Consider the following 17,950-nt stretch of genomic DNA (forward strand, 5'->3'; position numbering starts at 1 on the left):
TTTTTTTTCACATTCTGTAAACAAAGATGGATGCTTAGAGGTTAAAATTCTTCTTTCAAAGTTTCAATATTTGAAAGTAACGATTTTAACCAGTAAATAAAAGTTCATACTTTTTATATAAATGGATTTCCTGTACTTTGTATTTCCAATCTTAATGTTTAATAAATAAAATGCCATATGAAATTCCATAAAAAGCAATAAATTAGCCTTAAATTGCTAATAATATGTGTTCAAATGAAGAAGATACAAACACAATCGTTGAACGATTTAAAAAAGATTACAATGAACAATTTTTTATTCTCATAAGAATGCATTTATCTTTTTTATTAGATACGCAAACAGATGAGTGAGTATATTAATGGGGAATTATTTTTATTTTTCATTCGACGTAATCCACATACTATATTTCTAGTAACGATTCGGTAGCTGAAAAAGGCAGGATAAAAAAATGGAATCTAGTACCATTCTCAAAAAAATCGAAACTTCGTAATGTAATGGAAGGTGCTCCTTTAACACAAGAAGGAGTCTGTCAGATATTTCATTTAATAGAGTTTCTAAAAAATGAAGATAGTAATAAAAGTAGGTATGTTTTGGTTTGATAATTAAGTAAATTTTGATATTTCAGGTATTAAAAGTGAAGGTATATTTAGAAGGACAGGTTCTTTAGAAAGGCAGCAAGATTTAAAGAGTTTTCTAAATCAAGGTTCTACTATAGATACAATCTGTAGTGGTAATTACAGTGTACATGATTGTGCTTCAGTTCTTAAAGGATTTCTACAAGAATTACCGGAACCTCTGTTGACAGAAGGTCACTTTCCGGTATATTGTCAATTAGCAGGTAATTTTTGAAAAATTATACTTTGAAATAAAGTTGTATTAATGAATTATCTTTAATCTAAACAGATCTTTACTGCGTAAATAATGAAATACTTCAAGAACAGAAATTATTAGAAGCACTACAGTTACTAATTCTATTACTCCCTACAGAAAACAAACATCTACTGAAAGATATATTAGAACTACTCCATCTCACATCTTCTCATGAAAAGTACAATAGAATGTCACCTGATAATTTAGCTAAACTTTTTACTCCCCATCTATTATGTCCAAGATCTCTTTCGCCTACAGTATTATTAAAAGTATCTCAAAACCTTTTTACAATAGTAAGTTTTATGATAAAAAGATTCCCCGATTTATTCGGAGTACCAGCTAAACTAATCTTAGATTTTCGAGCGAAATATGAAAAGAAACAAATTCTATCGCCTGTGAAACATCTTAACGAATCCACCGCAGACGTAGCTAGTACAGTTTTCACCTTCGTCGATCAAGAACGAACAGCTAGAGAGAATGAATCGAATCCTACAGAGACTGCTTTGGCACAATTATACGCGCACATTCAGAGTCTTCCAGAATCTTCTAAAAAAAGAAAATTGATCAAACAGTTCAATAAAGAGAATGGCTATGGGACACCTTTGCAAGTTATTAAGAATAATAAAAATAAAAGCTTCGGAGATTCAATCAAGAAACATATTTTTCAGAAACATTTAGCTAGGAAAAAACGGTTTTTAGTCAAAGAGTCTCCAATTGGATCGAGGTTTAATGTAAGTTTGATTCAGTATTTCTTGAATGTGGAATTCTTAAACAGCATGAATTTAACTCCTTTTAAAAACGATTTTATAATATAGGATTCTCAAAAGTGGATTGATATAAGGAGTTATTTTAATTAATTTAACCAGTCCATTTTTACAACTAGAGACCAAAAATTTCTTTTATGTTCTGCTAAATATTCATGTGTCTAACATTGCAATTTTTTTTTGTTTTGCATATTGATTTTTTTGCTTTTTTGTGTGTTACGCTTAGTCTATTTTAGATTTAAGTTGAAAAATTATTTGTGTTGTTACACTTTTTAGGCCATTCAAAGTAAAATATTTGAGAAATTTATTTCCAGCAAAGTTCTAAATGCATGTAAACTTAGATTGCACCATTCCAGGTGGTGAGCTAAACTTTTGGTATCCAAAAAACCACCAAATTGATGCACTATTTTGAATCATTCATGTTAAAAATGAAAAAAAATTTACTTGGCCCTCATGAACACTAAAGATTCCTCAACTGCACCGGCCAGTCATGCTTGAATTCAGCATCCTTCAAGGATGTGGATGTGATTCATATATAAAAGAGTTGAAATTATTGAAATTTTATTCTCTACAACTTTTGTTCCATAGATTTTTTCATAGGAGTATTTATTTTCAACATATGTGGTTTTGGAAAGTTGAAACCCTATGAAAAATTTTTTTGACTAGTAAAAGTTAAGCTCACATCTGGAGAGGGTGCGAACTAAGATAATGTGTATTTAGGACCAGATTTTTTCCACTTAATTTTATTGGCCTATTTTCGATTCAATGATTTATAAAAAATATATATTCGACTTAAATCTAAAGGAGACATATTTTAGAGCCCTTCTGGCTCACCATCTCTAGCTACTCGTGCTCGTCTTCTTTGCCACTTCAATTGCGAATCCAGTACTGATATAGCAGCGAAACGTAAAAGAACTAGCAGGAGCTGTGAACGGTTAACATATCAAGATGAATGCGAGGACGAAGGTAAGAGTTTTTCAGAACCCGAGATGTCTGAGAGGGAGGATTTTATGGAGTATAAAAATTATCTTACAAGTACACCAGCATGTTTCCCTCTTAAAGTGTGCGATGATTTTACACCAGATCGACAGGGCAGGAAATCGATGTCTCCTATTACCATGTCAGCACAGAGAATGCCTAGAGCTATGCAGGTTTGTTTTTTTTATGTTTTTAATTGAATATGTGTAACCCAAAATATTGAAACGACTCATTTCGTTAGAGATTACAATGTGTTTAATTATTTTACTCAACATCTGCCTCTTTATTTTTATCTACTATGCTTTTAGTTGCTCAATTCATGTGTTTTATTAATTTTATGAAGAAAACTCGTGCAGTTGATCTGATTTTAGGAAACAATGATGACTCCCAGAAGTCGAAAACCAGTTTTACTTTTATCCGGTACCAATATAAACTCATTACCGAAAACAGAACAGAGTTGTACTATGGATGATGTTACAGAAGAAAAATTCGATACTCCAATCTTTAATGAAGATCATAATATTGCAGAAACACCATCGTTTTCTAAATGCCAGAATATTGCAGCTGATAAAATTAAAAGCGAAGGGGCCATCGTTAAAGACAGAGTAGAAATATTGAAGATGAATAAAACCGAAAGTGGAGATACTTTAAGTGATACTTTTAAAGAATATTTAAGTAATAGGGATATTGTTGCAATTTACTCCCCACAAGATTCGAGTTTTTCTAGCAGAACTGACGATTTTAATTCCACGGAATTTACAAATCAACAATTGACTGGTAAGTAACAAGATTAGTATTTGTTTTCATAACCTCTCAATCGCATTGTCTAATCCTAATGTTTGCTTTCTGATCTCTGTGTCTGGGATACACTTTTCATGTTGTCATTTTCCTGATTTGGGATATCATATACATTACTCCCCAAAGGATCTATTGTGTCCCCCTTTCTTCCTGCGATACTGGGGAACCTGTTGTTTACAGCTGATCTGTAAATCCTAATATCGTTAACAGTATAAAAATTCCCAATTACATGGATGAAATAAAATTACATTATTGATACTTTTAGTTACTCACTATTTATCTTTTTGTTATGTTTTAATTAACAAAAATTAACTAAACCACCACTACAACAGAATTATGCGTGGCGAACCATTTTTAAAAGACTTTTGTGGTTCTGTTAGCCACCCAACCAAAACTGGAAGTAAATTAACCTATATTCCAAAAAACTTGTTTTTTTTTTTATTAAAAAATGTAAAATAAAATTTAAAAAACAAAATTTTGTGTTAAAAAACTGTAGAACCCCAAATTTAGATGGAGGAATTAAAGTTTCTGGAAAATATTATAAATCTAGTATAGAGGACCAAATTACATGACATTCTTTACATTCCAGGTAGTGTAGGAACCTTGTTTTAAGTCTGGCTTTCTCAAAAACCAGTGCTGATATTAAATTAAAGGTATCGGTTGCACAACTCTTGTGGTTGGTCAGTTGGTGTAAATCATTTTAAAAATATGTCATCAAAATACAAATGTTATTTTTTTTATTAAAAGGAATTAAAATGCAAACGATGTGCTTTGAATTTTAAATAAATTGTATATTTGCCTGTTGAATCCTCAAAGGACTAAACACTGTATATATTATTTAACTTACAACATTTTGTATTTTACAGATTCTTTATTGTACTGTTTGGATGGTAAGAATCCTGAAAATTTGAACGATACCAAAGAAGAAAAACAATTGGTGCTGAAACCGAAACAATTCGACAAAAATGGAAAACCCATTATTTTTGAAACTTCTTTTTGACCTTTACTCTAGATTATTATTAGAGTATTGTAGAAAATATAGATATATTTATATACATTTCAAATAAAGAAACTTTTTCTAGTAATTTTGTATTTATTTCTAAAAATGTGAAATTAATGCCAGTAAAAAAATTATGATCACAAATTTCCTTACATAATATTAAAATAAAAAACAAACAATCGACACAATATGATTAGAACATGTCTTAATTCTTGTATTAAAGGTAACTCTCACTCTTTTAAAGTCTGCAATAACAATTTCTTGCTCTTTCCTTTGAGAATCTAATATATCAACCACAGAAACCTCAATTAACAGGAATTCTCCCTCTTTTTCCGCATCCTACATTACAATGAAAACACCTCTCGGGATCTTACTATTTTCAGTCCCAACCAACAAAACCGTTAAATAATTTTTTAAAGCTTGACAAGATATTTCGAAAAATTTTAATTTTAATCTGATACGTTTAAAAATGAAAAACTTTTCCATGGTGTTCTTTATTATTTGTTCTAATGTTGATTCCATCATAAGTATTCTGGAAAACTGTTGGGGAGGTAGTGTACATTCATCAATGGATAACAGTCTCACTATTTCAAGTTTAATTGCAGAGAAATATATTGTCATTAATTGGAATTATTATATAAATATATATTCCACATCCGCTAGTATAGTGTCATTAGTCAAAAAATTGGAAAATCTCTTTTATTGCACAAGAAAACCGAAAAATCTTATCTTAAAAGATTTGAATAGTTACTATTGCGGTAACTTTGTAGGTTGGCGAGTTATTTAATGAAAACACTTATTACTTGATAGTTTGTTTTTTTGACTTATGACACCGCAAAATATAAACCACTACTACAACAGAATTATGCTTAGAATGTTTGACAAACAATTTTTAAAATATTTTCACTTTACAACACAAAAAATGACTGCAAACTGATTTTTAATATACCACTGTATTAGCAATCTGTAAAGTAATTACATTTAGCAAATTTGTTGTTACTATTTCCTTTTATTTACAATTTTACATAGTCCAACAGTTCTAAAATCTATTAAGAAATCACAAGTATAATGTCTTCTCAGCTTCCACTGGTGGGATGGTATCATTAAGTTCCTTTTCAGATTATTAGGATGGTTCCTAAGCCTTAGAGTGTATAATGCGAATAAAAAAAATTATGATCACGAATTTCCTTATAATACATAATAAAATTAAAAACAAAGTATCGATAAAATATGATTAGAACATATCGTCATGAGTTAGTTCTTGCATTAGACGTAACCCTCTCTCTTTTAAAGCCTGCGATAACAATTTCTGTTTTTCCTGTTTCAATTCTTGCTCTTTCCTTTGAGCATCTAATATATTATCCACGGAAACTTCAGTTAACGGCAATTCTCCCTCTTTTTCCGCGTCCTATATTATAAACTAAAGCAGTATATTTGATAGTTTATTAATCTGTAACTTACTATTTCTCCTAATAAAACTACATTTTCTCCTCTTACAATGAAAACACCTCTCGGAATATCACCATATTCAGTTCCAACGTGTATACGTTCGATAGTTTGATGTAAAACTAAATTCGCAAATTGATCTACACTTCTTAAGTATCCTATTAACGTTCTTCCATCTCTAAGTAACACCATTAATTTTTCTACAATATAAACAAGTTAAAATGATTTTTTTCAAAACATTTTTTTGTATTACTATCGAGTTCATCTAATAAATGAGCTGTACCCTCCAAATCTGGTTTATTTAGGTTCATATTTATAACTAATTTCAAATATAAGACAAAAATATAACACCAAATAGAGATAGACAATTTTTCTTCTTCTATTTTATGATGCTGCCTTGTCAGAGAAGGAAAATCTAAGCTAACACGTCTTTATTTCCGAACGAAAGTAAAGTGTAAATTGTGACGTCAGATGTCAATCTTGACAGATGGTTAAGTAGACCGTCCCATTCAATGTGAAGAGTTCTTGGGATTGAAGTGCTAATCGTCACAGTTTACTCTCGATCCTATCCAGGTTTAATGAAATATTATAATGCAAGAAGTATGTGTGTATTCATACTATCCGTAAAAGTTTCGATCTAATTTCATTCCAAATATGAATGCACATATATTTTTTCAACTAAATAATTTATCAAGCAGAGTTCGGACTAAAGCGCGAATTCCGAATCCGAGGAAATCCCTATTATGAGAATTGAGACAATTCTGTAAGTGTCCAAAATCGGTTCAAATACTTGTAACATTTATAATATGGGAATCCTGATTAAGTCTGACTATCTTTTGGATCAGTAGTTCCCAAAGTGGTCCATGCGAACCCCCAGGAGTATAAGATAAGATTCACTATGGCTATGTTTATGTAAAAAAAATGGAGGCGCAGAAGTTGCAAAAATAACAAAAACAATGATTTAGTTTTATTATGACAAAAAACAGATCTATTTATAAAAAATAGTAATTTATTTCATTTCAACATCATCTACCGAATATTTCAACTTAATAATCAAAGTAGTAGGAGAAGTTACATCAGCAACTAAAATATCCTGACCATCTTTTAATCCTAATTCTACTAAACTTCTATTCAAATTATCCCTGGTGCGTTCCTCGATACTCTTAATAGTAGACATGTACAAAGTTTTATTTTTTCCATCGATAGTTGTGGTTAAACCAGGGCTTTTCATCTGATAAGAAGCACTTTCTGACAATAATTCAACCAAATGTTTCAATTTCATTGTATTTGGATCTTTAATTTCCATTACTTGAGGGGTTTGAGAGCATACTAAGCAATCAGGATTACGTTCAGCTTCATAAGTGTATGTGTAAATTCCATCAACGTCATTAAAAACCATGTAATTGTTCAAAGGCACGCAACAGCTCGTTGCTATTTTAAACACCTGAAATTGATTTTACCAAAACTGAATGTTTATAAAAATTAAAAATGTTTTTACCTCTGTTGCACATACTCCAGCTATTACTGCGTTAGTAGAAGCCACTGCTGGTATAATGTGTTTAATGACTCCTTGAACAAGTCTAAAAGTAATTCCCGGTATGTTAAATTGATGTGCTCTTTCTAAAGATTTCTCATATACCCAGGAAATGTGCTGAGGATCATCTCCGTCTAAACAAACGTTAAATGGGTTTTCCCTGGGCCACATTATCACTTTTACATATTCTATACAATGTTCAGGTAACCTTGGAGTGTTTGCTATAGTACACAATGGATAATTCACTTGAGGGGGATATAAGTCTAAAGTGCATTCAACACATGCACTCATGCCTGGTAAAATAACTCTTGCATTGCCTTTAAATCCCTCAGTACCTCCATCTACCATAGGAATAACCGATTGTTGATCTAATACATCATCCTCATAATTTAATAAAGATATCAACATTCCATTAATCCACCTCCTGGCTACTATAGAATCTAAACCACACACAATAATATGGAACTGTCTGTAAAAATTTTCATCAAAATCTTGAATTTTGCAAAAATGTGGTGTAACTTGACATCCTGGTATTTTTTTATTAATAAAAGCAGCTGCTACCTGGAATTAATAATTTATTTTAAACTATAAGTTTATTATTGTATGATTTACCTCAGCTTTAGAGGATCCTATATCTTTATGTCTGAATAAAAATTGTCTATTTAAATTTGACAAATCTATTATATCCATATCTATAACGTGAATATTTTTGAATCCCATTAACGCTAAGTCTTTTAATAATTCACAACCTAATCCACCTGCTCCTACAACTAGTATTTTACAGGAAGTCATAATGAAATCTAAAATTTCTGAAGAAGGTTCAAACTCGGGGTGACTGAATGGACCTGGTCGTTCTAATACTTTCCTTAAATGACTCCATCTTTTTTGATTCGATTCCGGACCTTCTGACATAGTTAACTTAGTTATTTTTCTAATAAAAACGTTTATATTCACTTTATTTGATTATTTGTAATTTAAGACTGTCAAAAAAATATTTGAGTCGATGCACTGAGGGTGCATTCCACTAAGCACTCACGACAATCACGATCTTTTCGGTTCCACTTAGTCCACTGCATTATAATCGTAAACACGTGAGAATGGATTACGAGACGTTTTGAGCGTTGAGATAAATATTAACGAATGGATAACAGAAAAAATAAAGCGAAAGCTTTAAGAGTTATATTATAATTTCAAGTTACTGAATTTTTTTGTGTAGTGCTTAACTAATTTACATTTCAGTAAAATCAAAATATCTTCTGCGGCGACAGTGAAATATTTGGTATGCATCGCAAGAATGCTTCCATTGAACAGGGTTGTCTTGAAGTATAGTCATGACGTTACGCGACCAGAACGATCGTAGTCGCTATGTGGAACGCCTAAAAGAGTATTTTAGGCGCCGTGAACGCTTAGGCTTGTTTCACACTTACCCGACTGTCGTCTAAACGATGTCGTGTACACGATACTATAGGGACGAAGAGTATACGAGAGACTACTTGCTTGACCGACAAATGTCGGGGTGAGTTAAACGACATCCGACTGTCGTGCTATTGGTGAGGAAAAGCCGACACCCCCCAGTCGAGAGCCGATGTCGGCAGTGTCACAATTTGCTATTATTTCTACTTTTCCACGCAGAATTGTGAAACTAGCCTTTAGTGGAATGCACCAAGAGTTACCTGTCAAATATAACAATTTTGTGGGCAACTGTTAAAATAATAAATTAAAACTTTTAAAACTAAAAACTTTATTGTCCTAGTTATAAATCTTCATTTTAATAAAATATAACGTAATTCCTACGACAACAATATATTAATATCATTTAAGTGAATTATTTTTGAAAAAATTATTGCAGAGCTGGCAACAGTGACAATGACATAATTTCAAACCTCGGTTCAGAATATAGAAATCTTACAAATTTCACATTTATCTACTTTGTTTATTCTATTTTTAAATAAGTGTATGGTTCCAAGGTCTACAACTAGTTTATATAGATCAGTTTGTAATCAAAATTAACCCTTATCTTATCTATTAAAATACTTAAGAGTATTTGTAAGGTGCTTTTTCTTTGTCATGCTGTATAACATTTTAAACTAGGTACAACAAAGCTATTTTGTATAAACAATGGATATAATTTTTTGGCCTATAACTAACCATGTAAAAGCTACAATAAACAGAACATTTGAAGGACGAGAGGCTTGGCAAATAGTATCCACTTCAGTTACTACGGTGGTAGTAGTTACAAACCTCTTTAGATTTCTGTTTCAAAAAGAGGAGAGTAAGTATTGCATAATTGTGGGTAACTACACGAATAACTGATTATATTCAAGATATCATTGAAAGAACAAAGAAAACTGCTTTTAAATTACTAAGGAAGATTCCCTCGATAAAAAAGAAAATTGATGAGGAATTGGAGACTGTTACTAAAAATTTCGAAGACAGTATGAAAAATAAAACGAAAGATTTATTGTATATAACTCAATTACCAAAAGAAGGGATGGGAAAAGAAGCTATTTTCAAGAGTTTAGATGAAAACTTGAGTTTAGGTAAGTATGATTAAAAATATTGTTTATAAGAATTGTTTAAAGCTTAATTTTTTATTTTTTTACAACTTTTGATGAGAAATTGTACTGTAGTTTTCAGAGGAATGAAGAAGATTTAGAAAAAAAGTAGGTAGTTTACCAATATTTATGTGATTGTTTTAGGGAATTATGATTGGAAAGGAGGTCAGGTTTCTGGAGCTGTTTATTATTTCAATCAAGATTTAATCGATTTAGTTTCCGCTGTTTATGGAAAGACATCGTATACAAATCCACTACATCCGGATTTATTTCCTGGTTTATGTAAAATGGAAGCCGAAGTTGTGAGAATGACTATTGATCTCTTTCATGGAGGGCCAGATGCTGTCGGATCAGTAAGTTTAATCAATATTTTAGAAAATAATAATATTAGTTTTAGTTCTGTTCCAAATAGTTTATAAATCCTATAAAATCACTATAAACATTTTTTTTATGTTGTATAATGCCGGTCATCTTATAGTGTAAAAGCATATTCCTTTTTAGTCTCCTTGCTTTACTTTGTAGAATGTTGTCTGAGAAGTATTTGTCAAAAATTTTATTTCCCTCAACTACAAAGTCGAGTAAAAACAGTTAAAATAACTTTATGAGTATCTGTTGATAGATGTTGCCCTATATTTTCAACTGTTTGACCTCTCTATGTGCTAGGCTCTAGTAGAATGTTTACTGAATCTGTTGACCTTGAAGCCACGGCTGCTACATACATAAAATTTTCATTTAAGATTAATTTGATGTTTAATACACCGCACAGCTCACAATTACTGATTGTGAACTCTAAAAAGCAAATATACATTCTCTCAGAACGGCCTTAAAAGTCCTGAGAGCTATTGAGTACATGCATAGGAGTATAACCAAACTTTAAAAACAAGTTAACATTAGCCAAGTACCCTAATGTGGCTACCAGAAAACGAGGAAGTAGATAGCCATACCAAAAACGGGGCAATGACTCTACATCTTGGACCAGAACCCTACTGTGGCCTCAAGAGATACCACATCAATAAAAAACTGAATCAATAGCTAAATAATCATATGGAGTCTTACCCAAGACACATTCTAAAATATCCATAATGTGAAGAACTTCTGAAGATGACCAGAAACGACCTGAAACTTGTTGTCAGTCTTCTGACAAGTGACTGCTCCTACCACCTCAAATCGATAAGCATGACAGAGGACTACAACTGCAGATTCTGCAAGCAAGACATAGAAACAGAAAAGGCTTAAGTAATTTAAAGGAATAGTACTAGCACCTAGGAAAGTGGGACACAAGAACCCTCAAAAATAGCGTCCTTTGGGAGGAGTTTATGTATTTTGGAAGCAGAACAATAAGATGTAGAGGAGTCTTGTACAAAATATCTTGTAGGTGTAGTTCCCCAAAAGGGATTAATTTTTTGTATAATGTTGTTGTTTATCTATACTTTAAAATGATTCATAAAATTGAATATTGTTATACGGATTTGGACAAGTTGTTTATATTCAGTTTGTTGTGTAGAGATGAGATTTCCGCTATTTGATGACTAGCATTTTAAATTTTCTTAATACTTGTGTTTAATAGAATAATAATGAAAATATTGCTTAATATAGGAATTTTATATTTATAGATGACGAGCGGTGGTACTGAATCAATTTTGATGGCCTGTAAAGCTTTTAGGGATTACGCTAGAGACATAAAAGGGATTACGCATCCAGAGATAGTAGTTCCAATTACTGCCCATTCGGCATTCGATAAAGCAGCGCAATTTTTTAAATTAAAAATCAGATCTATTCCAATCGACCCTCTTACTTGTCAAGTAGATCTGGTAAAATATAAAAAAGCCATCAATAATAATACAGTTATGGTGAGTTTTTCAATTTGTTACATACACCCAGTGGCGGATTTACAGATTTTCCACCTGTAGGCTATTCATTTGGTGCCGCCTCTACTGATCTATGAAATTCGATAACTTAGTACATAATTAGAGACAATGTAGAGATTTTTAAGACTTCTCCATGTGAACAATAATTTTTTTTTAAATTTTGTGAATCTGACCAAAATATGCCGTCGTAAGCTTCAGCCAGCTGCTAAATCCACCACTGATCATTCCTAGTTAAATTAAAGTTATTTTTATTGATTTTTGTTTCAAATTAGTTAGTAGCTTCTGCTCCAAACTTCCCCTATGGTACTATGGATAACATCTCCACCATATCTGAATTCGGTATTAGATATGAAGTACCTGTACATGTAGATTCGTGTTTAGGAGGATTTTTGAGTTGTTTTATGGAGGAAGCCGGATATCCCATTCCTATTTGCGATTTTAGGTTACCTGGAGTTACAAGTATATCTGCTGATACCCATAAATACGGTTATACTCCAAAAGGTTTGTTATTTATTGAATGAATTATAAAATTTTAAATCTAATTTTCACTTAGGGTCTTCGGTTATAATGTACAAAGAAAAAAAATACCGACACTATCAATATACGGTTTCAACTGAGTGGCCTGGAGGTGTGTATGGTTCCCCAAGTGTTAGTGGATCTAGACCTGGGGGTAATATTGCCGTTTGTTGGGCAGCTATGCTGAATTTTGGTAGAGATCAATATGTGCAAGCCACTAGAGAAATTATACACACAACTAGATATATAGAAAAAGGGTAAGTGAGAAATTATTTCAAATTGGGGAAATGGGAAATTTGACATATTTTTTGTTTTTAGATTGAGAAGAATGAAAGGAATTTTCGTTTTTGGAAATCCGGTAACTAGCGTTGTAGCTATAGGATCAAAAGATTTTGAAGTTTATAGATTGTCTTCTGCGCTCGAAGAAAAAGGTTGGAATTTAAACGCTCTCCAGTTTCCTTCTGGGTATGATTGAATAAATTATTTTAAGTATTTCTGTATGAATAAATTTTTATTTCAGTCTCCATATATGCGTAACCAGACAACATACTCAACCTGGAGTTGCTGATAAATTTTTGGACGACGTTAGAGATTGTTTGGATGAAATTTTAAAAGATCCAGGATTACCTGTAGAGGGAAAGGTACTAAATCATTATTTTTGTTTTGAAAAACTGTAATTAATATTTTTACAGATGGCCATATACGGAGTAGCTCAATCGCTGCCAGATAGATCTATAGTTGTAGATTTCACTAGAATATTTTTGGATTCAATGCTTTACACACCAGTGAAAGAGATTAAATATTAAGATATGTTTGATTTTCTCGTTTTGATTATTGTGAGTGATTAAATAAATACATATATCGAAATTCTTTTTAATTATATTTGCTTCCTATCCTTTTCAAACTCACATACTAAAGACAATACTCAAATCATTTTTATGTCGGTTTTGTTCTCTAAAATAATCAGTACTGAAGTAACCACTAATTTAAATTTTCCTTTTGTACCTTCCTTATCAAATAGCATACATCAAGAGCGTTTTAAGCTAATTAATCTTCTTCAGCTTTACTTCTATTTCTCTATGTTAATCTCTTCTATATCTTTGTATCCCATTTCATAATCTATCATTTTGGCAATATTGATTATTAATTATCCTAGAGTGATTAGTAGTTGGGAACAATTTATAATGACAAACTTGAAAAATATTCCATTTATATATACACAACATGAACAAGTCACTTTTATTCTTATTTTATACTCCAAGAAGAAACTTTTCCGTGATCTTTGAAGGTTACACCACAGTCTTTGGCTTTGCTTCTAACATTATCGCAAAGTTTTAGTAAATTCTCATTTTTATTAGCTAAACCTATAGTACGCACTTCTTTCCTAAATTCACTTAAAATGTCTATAATATTACTAGAGTCATTTGAAACTCTAATGCTATTATTCAAATTTAACCCGAACATTTTTAAAATATTTGTAACAAAGTTCCTAACACTTAAAACTGAAACAACACCATTTTTACCACTAGAAGATGTTGAGGAATATAACATACTGTTCGTAGTCGACGCTAGTTCATTTAAAACTTTTATAACAGAAGGAGTATCGAAATTATCACATAAAGCATGATGAATATTATTCTTACTTCTACTAATTAACTGTTTTATTATATCTTCGTTAATTGTTGCTTTTAGAAACCCATCTTTAAACTCGTTACAAGAATTAATAAAATTCTTAAAATAATCATAATTATTTTTTGCAGTTGACATTAATTTTTCACTATATTCCATGTTATGTTCATAACGAGACATAATACAAGTCATTCTAAATACATCTGCCAGTGTTTTTTGCAGCATGTCTTGAATTGAAATAGTATTTTTGAGAGATTTGGACATTTTTTCCGTCTTGTTAAGCTGTAAGTGGCCTGTGTGAATCCAATAGTTGACCCACTGTTCACTGTTGTGGAAAGCACAGGATTGAGCTTCTTCGTTTTCATGATGTGGAAATCTCAAATCTATTCCTCCAGCGTGAATATCAATATTTTCACCGAATATTGATGAAGCTAAAGCAGAACATTCAACATGCCATCCTGGTCTACCTCTACCCCAAGGACTGTCCCAAAAAGGTTCGCCATCTTCTTTTATAGCTTTCCATAAAGCAAAATCTAAACTGGATTTTTTTATTGCAGATAGTTTGTTAATTTCATCTTGATTGCCTAAATTTTGTAATTTACCGTATTGTTTAATGCTATTTACATTGAAATATACAGATTTATCAGTTGCTATGTATGCTCGATCATCTTCAATAAGTTTTTCTATAAAACTTATTATTAAAGGCATATTTTGAGTAACTTTCATTATAATGCTTGGTTCTGCAATTCCTAATTTTTCCAAGTCACACAAAAATTCTTTTTCGTACTTCTCTGTTAATTCATTTATATCCACGCCAAGTTCATTTGCTCTCCTAATTATCTTATCATCAATATCTGTAATATTTAAACAACTGATTATATCATATTTGAAATAATCTTTTAATATTCTCTGTATTATATCTAATTTAACATAACAGCTTGCGTGCCCTATATGCGAAGAATCATAAACTGTAGGTCCACAAGTGTACCAAGTAATACGATCTTTGTTTTTCAAAATTAAAGGTTCTTTTCGCCTTGTCGCGCAATTATAGACATTAATTTCCGTTTTAAAGCCTTGAGGAGATATCCAACAATGAGTTTTACGGATTAACTCACAATTTCTCTTATATTTTAATAACAAATTTAATGTTGATTTCCAAAACATTATCGTAGATCTGAAATACTAGGTTATGTTTCTGAAACTAGATGTGACAGATTAGATATTAACGTATTAAGCGCGTAATACACTATACGACGAATCAAATAATTATCATCTTTGTTCTTGCTTCATCTAAATGCCGACTATAAGGACTCAATCAGACGATAAGGAATAGACGTGCGTCACGACTATTGCAGAACAAAGTGTGCCAATCAGCACATTGATACATGCGTCACTGAAATCCAGTGCGTGGCCAGAACTATGGTCAAGAAAGTGCCAAATGTCACATAGTTCAATTTGTAATTTGATGTTGTATTATTTGTTTATTGTATAATGAGTGTTATAATATATAAAAGTACCAATTGTAATTAGAACTGAGTAATTAGAAACAATTTTTTAAAAATTCTCTCTGATTTTGTTGTTTTCCAAATAATAACTGAATTTATGTTTTTGACGCAATTGGCGTGGCGAACGTAATATGTCCACTACGTTCACATGATAGCGGAAATAATTTCAAACACAATAAAAAAATTATTTAAATAATATATTTAATTTCATTGAAAAATAATGATCAGGAATCAAATCACAGTAACTTTTTATTATGATTGATTTTCATTCAAATATTATTTCAATAATTTTAGGTTGATTTTATCAAGCAATTTGCAGTTTTTTCTGTTAGATATAAAAAATACCAGTGAATTATGGTTTTTCGAAATGAAAACAAGTTTTTAAGAAACACTAACAAAATCTATGTTCAAAAATACAAAACACTGGTTCGCCAGAGGTTTACCTGCGCAGACAGATCGGATCGGATGACGTGTACGTGATCAATGTAGATTATTAGGTAATCTAATAAAACAACTGATCTACGTAAAAATGGCGGCTGTGGTGTAAGCAATCGATTGTCTCTTATATACTCGTTAGTTTTTTTTGGTTTTCCAGCTAGTGAGAGTTGTTTTCTTTGTTGAGAGGGCCCTTTTGATAATTTTTAGATTTTGTTTCTGTTGAATTAATGTAGTTAAAACTACACTTTATAAAATTTACAACACTTTTATTTATGTTGTGATTAATTTAAATTTTTTGGACATTAATTTCCACTGTTGCGTTTAACAAATCGAGTAATTTTTAAAATTTCAGAGTGATAACCTAATGGCAGTGCACAAGTTTACAATGTACTTACTTTTTACTGCCTATCTACACTAAGCACACACTGCTTAGTGGAAAAAAAGAAGCCACATTTCCCAGAGGAAATTTAATACTTCCGCAAGTAGTAACTCTCTAAGAACCCACCCACAATAATATCTAAAATCAAACAACTACACAGAAATTTACGCCATAAGGATTTGTTTATCACATGACGGCCATTTTTAGATGGATCACCTGATTTTGACAATTAAAATTAACATAACCTCAAAAAATTACATCCGTTATATTGGTAGCTTACAAATTTTATTGTAGCACAGATGAACAAAAAATATACACAAAATTCACATTTAAACTTTATTTTTGTATTTAAACATCAAAATTTCAATAAAATGAAGTAAAACTAAAAAAACTGATTCTTTTTACACTAGAACAGAAACGTAATAAACATATCTGTTGATGAACAATAAATAATTGATAAATAAATATTCTCTTGATTATATCAAATGTAACTGTGGTCTAAGTTAGAATTACTGGATATTATGATAGACCCAATTATGTCAGTATTTTTGGTTGTGAGATCTAATTCTTCACAAATACCATTCAACACATTATCCAGTTTTAAAAGTTGTTTGTTTTCAAATTTATGTAAAGTACATAGAATTGCATCAAGTTTCATACGAATATCTTCTTTTACTTTATTTTGGTACTCATCTAAAAATCCATCTTCAGAATTCACCTCATCCATGCTTTCAGACCCATTAGAAACTTTGGATTCTCTGTAAATTCAAATTTTTCAAATTAATAATTATTCATTTCAATCTACTTACTTTTCTTCGAGATCATGACCATAATGTGTTTTTACTCTAGCTACATAAAGATCACCATTGGGGTCTTCAATGGTTTTCACGTGACTAATACAAGTCCACGATTTTTTTTCGGAATCAAATTCGAAAAAAGGACCTTTAACAAAACTTATTTATATTGCTGAAAAGCAACTGTAGATTTATTTTTACCATTTTGGTTGCATATATATTTTATTATTCCTGATTTTTCACCTGTTTTAGTTTTATCGTCGAGCATAATGTAGTTACAAGATTCAGAGATTTCAATATTTCGTTTCCATCTAACAAAATCTAAGAAAAAATACAAGTAGGTCGAACCTGATTGAAAGTTTTCACTTACCATTGTGGTTTTTGAATGTTAATTCCTCCCTTTCTATTGGAACGCCATGCGTAGTTTCTAAATGATAAATTAAATCATGATTTATATTATAGGAATTACCGCAATCTAAACATTTATATTTATTTTCGTCGTAAGTGAGTGATTCTATAGAGGTTTTGTGTATTTTTATCATATGATTTTTCAAGTTTTTCGGAAGCGTAAACTTTTTATGACACAATAAACATATGTCATTCATATTTTAAATCAAATTTGATAATTTCGACAAATTCTGAAATATTTTTCAAAAGCACTATTCTTTGTTCTTAAATTCCCTTAAGTCACGTGGCTTACTGTCAATGTTCAAAATGACAGATCACGTCACAAATTTACTATGTTGCCAAAAATATCTTTGATCTCAAAAATAGTATATACATGAGATGAATATTTAAATACTTTTTCGCCTGTAGATTTATGACGCTGAAAATATCCACCGTAAATAGAAAGTAAAAATTATTAGTATTGTATTT

General features: G+C 31.0%; 6 protein-coding genes across 6 annotated transcripts; 2 read left to right on the top strand and 4 right to left on the bottom strand.

Moving 5' to 3' along the window:
• Positions 1-9: 9 nt before the first annotated feature.
• Positions 10-4,495, top strand: LOC130895256 (rho GTPase-activating protein 19-like). Its single transcript, XM_057802472.1, has 7 exons — positions 10-346; positions 413-570; positions 626-838; positions 904-1,601; positions 2,453-2,785; positions 2,984-3,389; positions 4,277-4,495. Exons 1-7 carry the CDS (start codon positions 225-227, stop codon positions 4,408-4,410), a joined length of 2,064 nt encoding a protein of 687 aa, XP_057658455.1. The 5' UTR covers positions 10-224; the 3' UTR covers positions 4,411-4,495.
• Positions 4,496-5,399: 904 nt separating this feature from the next.
• On the bottom strand, positions 5,400-6,317 carry LOC130895261 (U6 snRNA-associated Sm-like protein LSm1). Its single transcript, XM_057802483.1, has 3 exons — positions 6,110-6,317; positions 5,872-6,056; positions 5,400-5,818 (listed from the first exon to the last, which is right to left on the bottom strand). The coding sequence occupies exons 1-3, from the start codon at positions 6,165-6,167 to the stop codon at positions 5,645-5,647; spliced, it is 417 nt and encodes a 138-aa protein (XP_057658466.1). The 5' UTR covers positions 6,168-6,317; the 3' UTR covers positions 5,400-5,644.
• Positions 6,318-6,792: 475 nt separating this feature from the next.
• On the bottom strand, positions 6,793-9,061 carry LOC130894708 (NEDD8-activating enzyme E1 catalytic subunit). The gene is made up of 3 exons (XM_057801657.1): positions 8,003-9,061; positions 7,355-7,951; positions 6,793-7,300 (listed from the first exon to the last, which is right to left on the bottom strand). The coding sequence occupies exons 1-3, from the start codon at positions 8,300-8,302 to the stop codon at positions 6,866-6,868; spliced, it is 1,332 nt and encodes a 443-aa protein (XP_057657640.1). The 5' UTR covers positions 8,303-9,061; the 3' UTR covers positions 6,793-6,865.
• On the top strand, positions 8,964-13,196 carry LOC130894706 (sphingosine-1-phosphate lyase). The gene is made up of 9 exons (XM_057801655.1): positions 8,964-9,662; positions 9,715-9,930; positions 10,090-10,298; positions 11,559-11,795; positions 12,086-12,314; positions 12,367-12,586; positions 12,648-12,794; positions 12,850-12,970; positions 13,022-13,196. Exons 1-9 carry the CDS (start codon positions 9,509-9,511, stop codon positions 13,133-13,135), a joined length of 1,647 nt encoding a protein of 548 aa, XP_057657638.1. The 5' UTR covers positions 8,964-9,508; the 3' UTR covers positions 13,136-13,196.
• A 326-nt stretch (positions 13,197-13,522) lies between these two features.
• On the bottom strand, positions 13,523-15,348 carry LOC130894707 (probable cysteine--tRNA ligase, mitochondrial). The gene has a single exon (XM_057801656.1). It carries the CDS (start codon positions 15,120-15,122, stop codon positions 13,575-13,577), a length of 1,548 nt encoding a protein of 515 aa, XP_057657639.1. The 5' UTR covers positions 15,123-15,348; the 3' UTR covers positions 13,523-13,574.
• A 1,254-nt stretch (positions 15,349-16,602) lies between these two features.
• On the bottom strand, positions 16,603-17,778 carry LOC130895863 (uncharacterized). The gene is made up of 4 exons (XM_057803436.1): positions 17,445-17,778; positions 17,276-17,395; positions 17,090-17,222; positions 16,603-17,038 (listed from the first exon to the last, which is right to left on the bottom strand). The coding sequence occupies exons 1-4, from the start codon at positions 17,677-17,679 to the stop codon at positions 16,762-16,764; spliced, it is 765 nt and encodes a 254-aa protein (XP_057659419.1). The 5' UTR covers positions 17,680-17,778; the 3' UTR covers positions 16,603-16,761.
• Positions 17,779-17,950: the final 172 nt, after the last annotated feature.

This window comes from Diorhabda carinulata, chromosome 6 (genome assembly GCF_026250575.1).
Source record: "Diorhabda carinulata isolate Delta chromosome 6, icDioCari1.1, whole genome shotgun sequence".
NCBI classification, from domain to species: Eukaryota; Metazoa; Arthropoda; class Insecta; order Coleoptera; family Chrysomelidae; genus Diorhabda; species Diorhabda carinulata.

Excerpts from the sequence above, each read along its gene's own strand:
- LOC130895256 (XM_057802472.1), top strand. The coding sequence starts at position 225 with ATGTGTTCAAATGAAGAAGATACAAACACAATCGTTGAACGATTTAAA. Across the intron at positions 347-412 it reads TTAGATACGCAAACAGATGA|TAACGATTCGGTAGCTGAAA; the intron begins GTGAGTATATTA and ends CTATATTTCTAG. Across the intron at positions 1,602-2,452 it reads CAATTGGATCGAGGTTTAAT|AGCCCTTCTGGCTCACCATC; the intron begins GTAAGTTTGATT and ends GACATATTTTAG.
- LOC130895261 (XM_057802483.1), bottom strand. The coding sequence starts at position 6,167 with ATGAACCTAAATAAACCAGATTTGGAGGGTACAGCTCATTTATTAGAT. Across the intron at positions 6,057-6,109 it reads TTTATTAGATGAACTCGATA|AAAAATTAATGGTGTTACTT; the intron begins GTAATACAAAAA and ends TTTATATTGTAG. Across the intron at positions 5,819-5,871 it reads TAGTTTTATTAGGAGAAATA|GACGCGGAAAAAGAGGGAGA; the intron begins GTAAGTTACAGA and ends TTTATAATATAG.
- LOC130894708 (XM_057801657.1), bottom strand. The coding sequence starts at position 8,302 with ATGTCAGAAGGTCCGGAATCGAATCAAAAAAGATGGAGTCATTTAAGG. Across the intron at positions 7,952-8,002 it reads TAGGATCCTCTAAAGCTGAG|GTAGCAGCTGCTTTTATTAA; the intron begins GTAAATCATACA and ends TATTAATTCCAG. Across the intron at positions 7,301-7,354 it reads CTGGAGTATGTGCAACAGAG|GTGTTTAAAATAGCAACGAG; the intron begins GTAAAAACATTT and ends AATCAATTTCAG.
- LOC130894706 (XM_057801655.1), top strand. The coding sequence starts at position 9,509 with ATGGATATAATTTTTTGGCCTATAACTAACCATGTAAAAGCTACAATA. Across the intron at positions 11,796-12,085 it reads TCAATAATAATACAGTTATG|TTAGTAGCTTCTGCTCCAAA; the intron begins GTGAGTTTTTCA and ends GTTTCAAATTAG. Across the intron at positions 12,971-13,021 it reads GATTACCTGTAGAGGGAAAG|ATGGCCATATACGGAGTAGC; the intron begins GTACTAAATCAT and ends ATATTTTTACAG.
- LOC130894707 (XM_057801656.1), bottom strand. The coding sequence starts at position 15,122 with ATGTTTTGGAAATCAACATTAAATTTGTTATTAAAATATAAGAGAAAT.
- LOC130895863 (XM_057803436.1), bottom strand. The coding sequence starts at position 17,679 with ATGAATGACATATGTTTATTGTGTCATAAAAAGTTTACGCTTCCGAAA. Across the intron at positions 17,396-17,444 it reads AACATTCAAAAACCACAATG|ATTTTGTTAGATGGAAACGA; the intron begins GTAAGTGAAAAC and ends ATTTTTTCTTAG. Across the intron at positions 17,223-17,275 it reads ATATATATGCAACCAAAATG|GTCCTTTTTTCGAATTTGAT; the intron begins GTAAAAATAAAT and ends GTTTTGTTAAAG.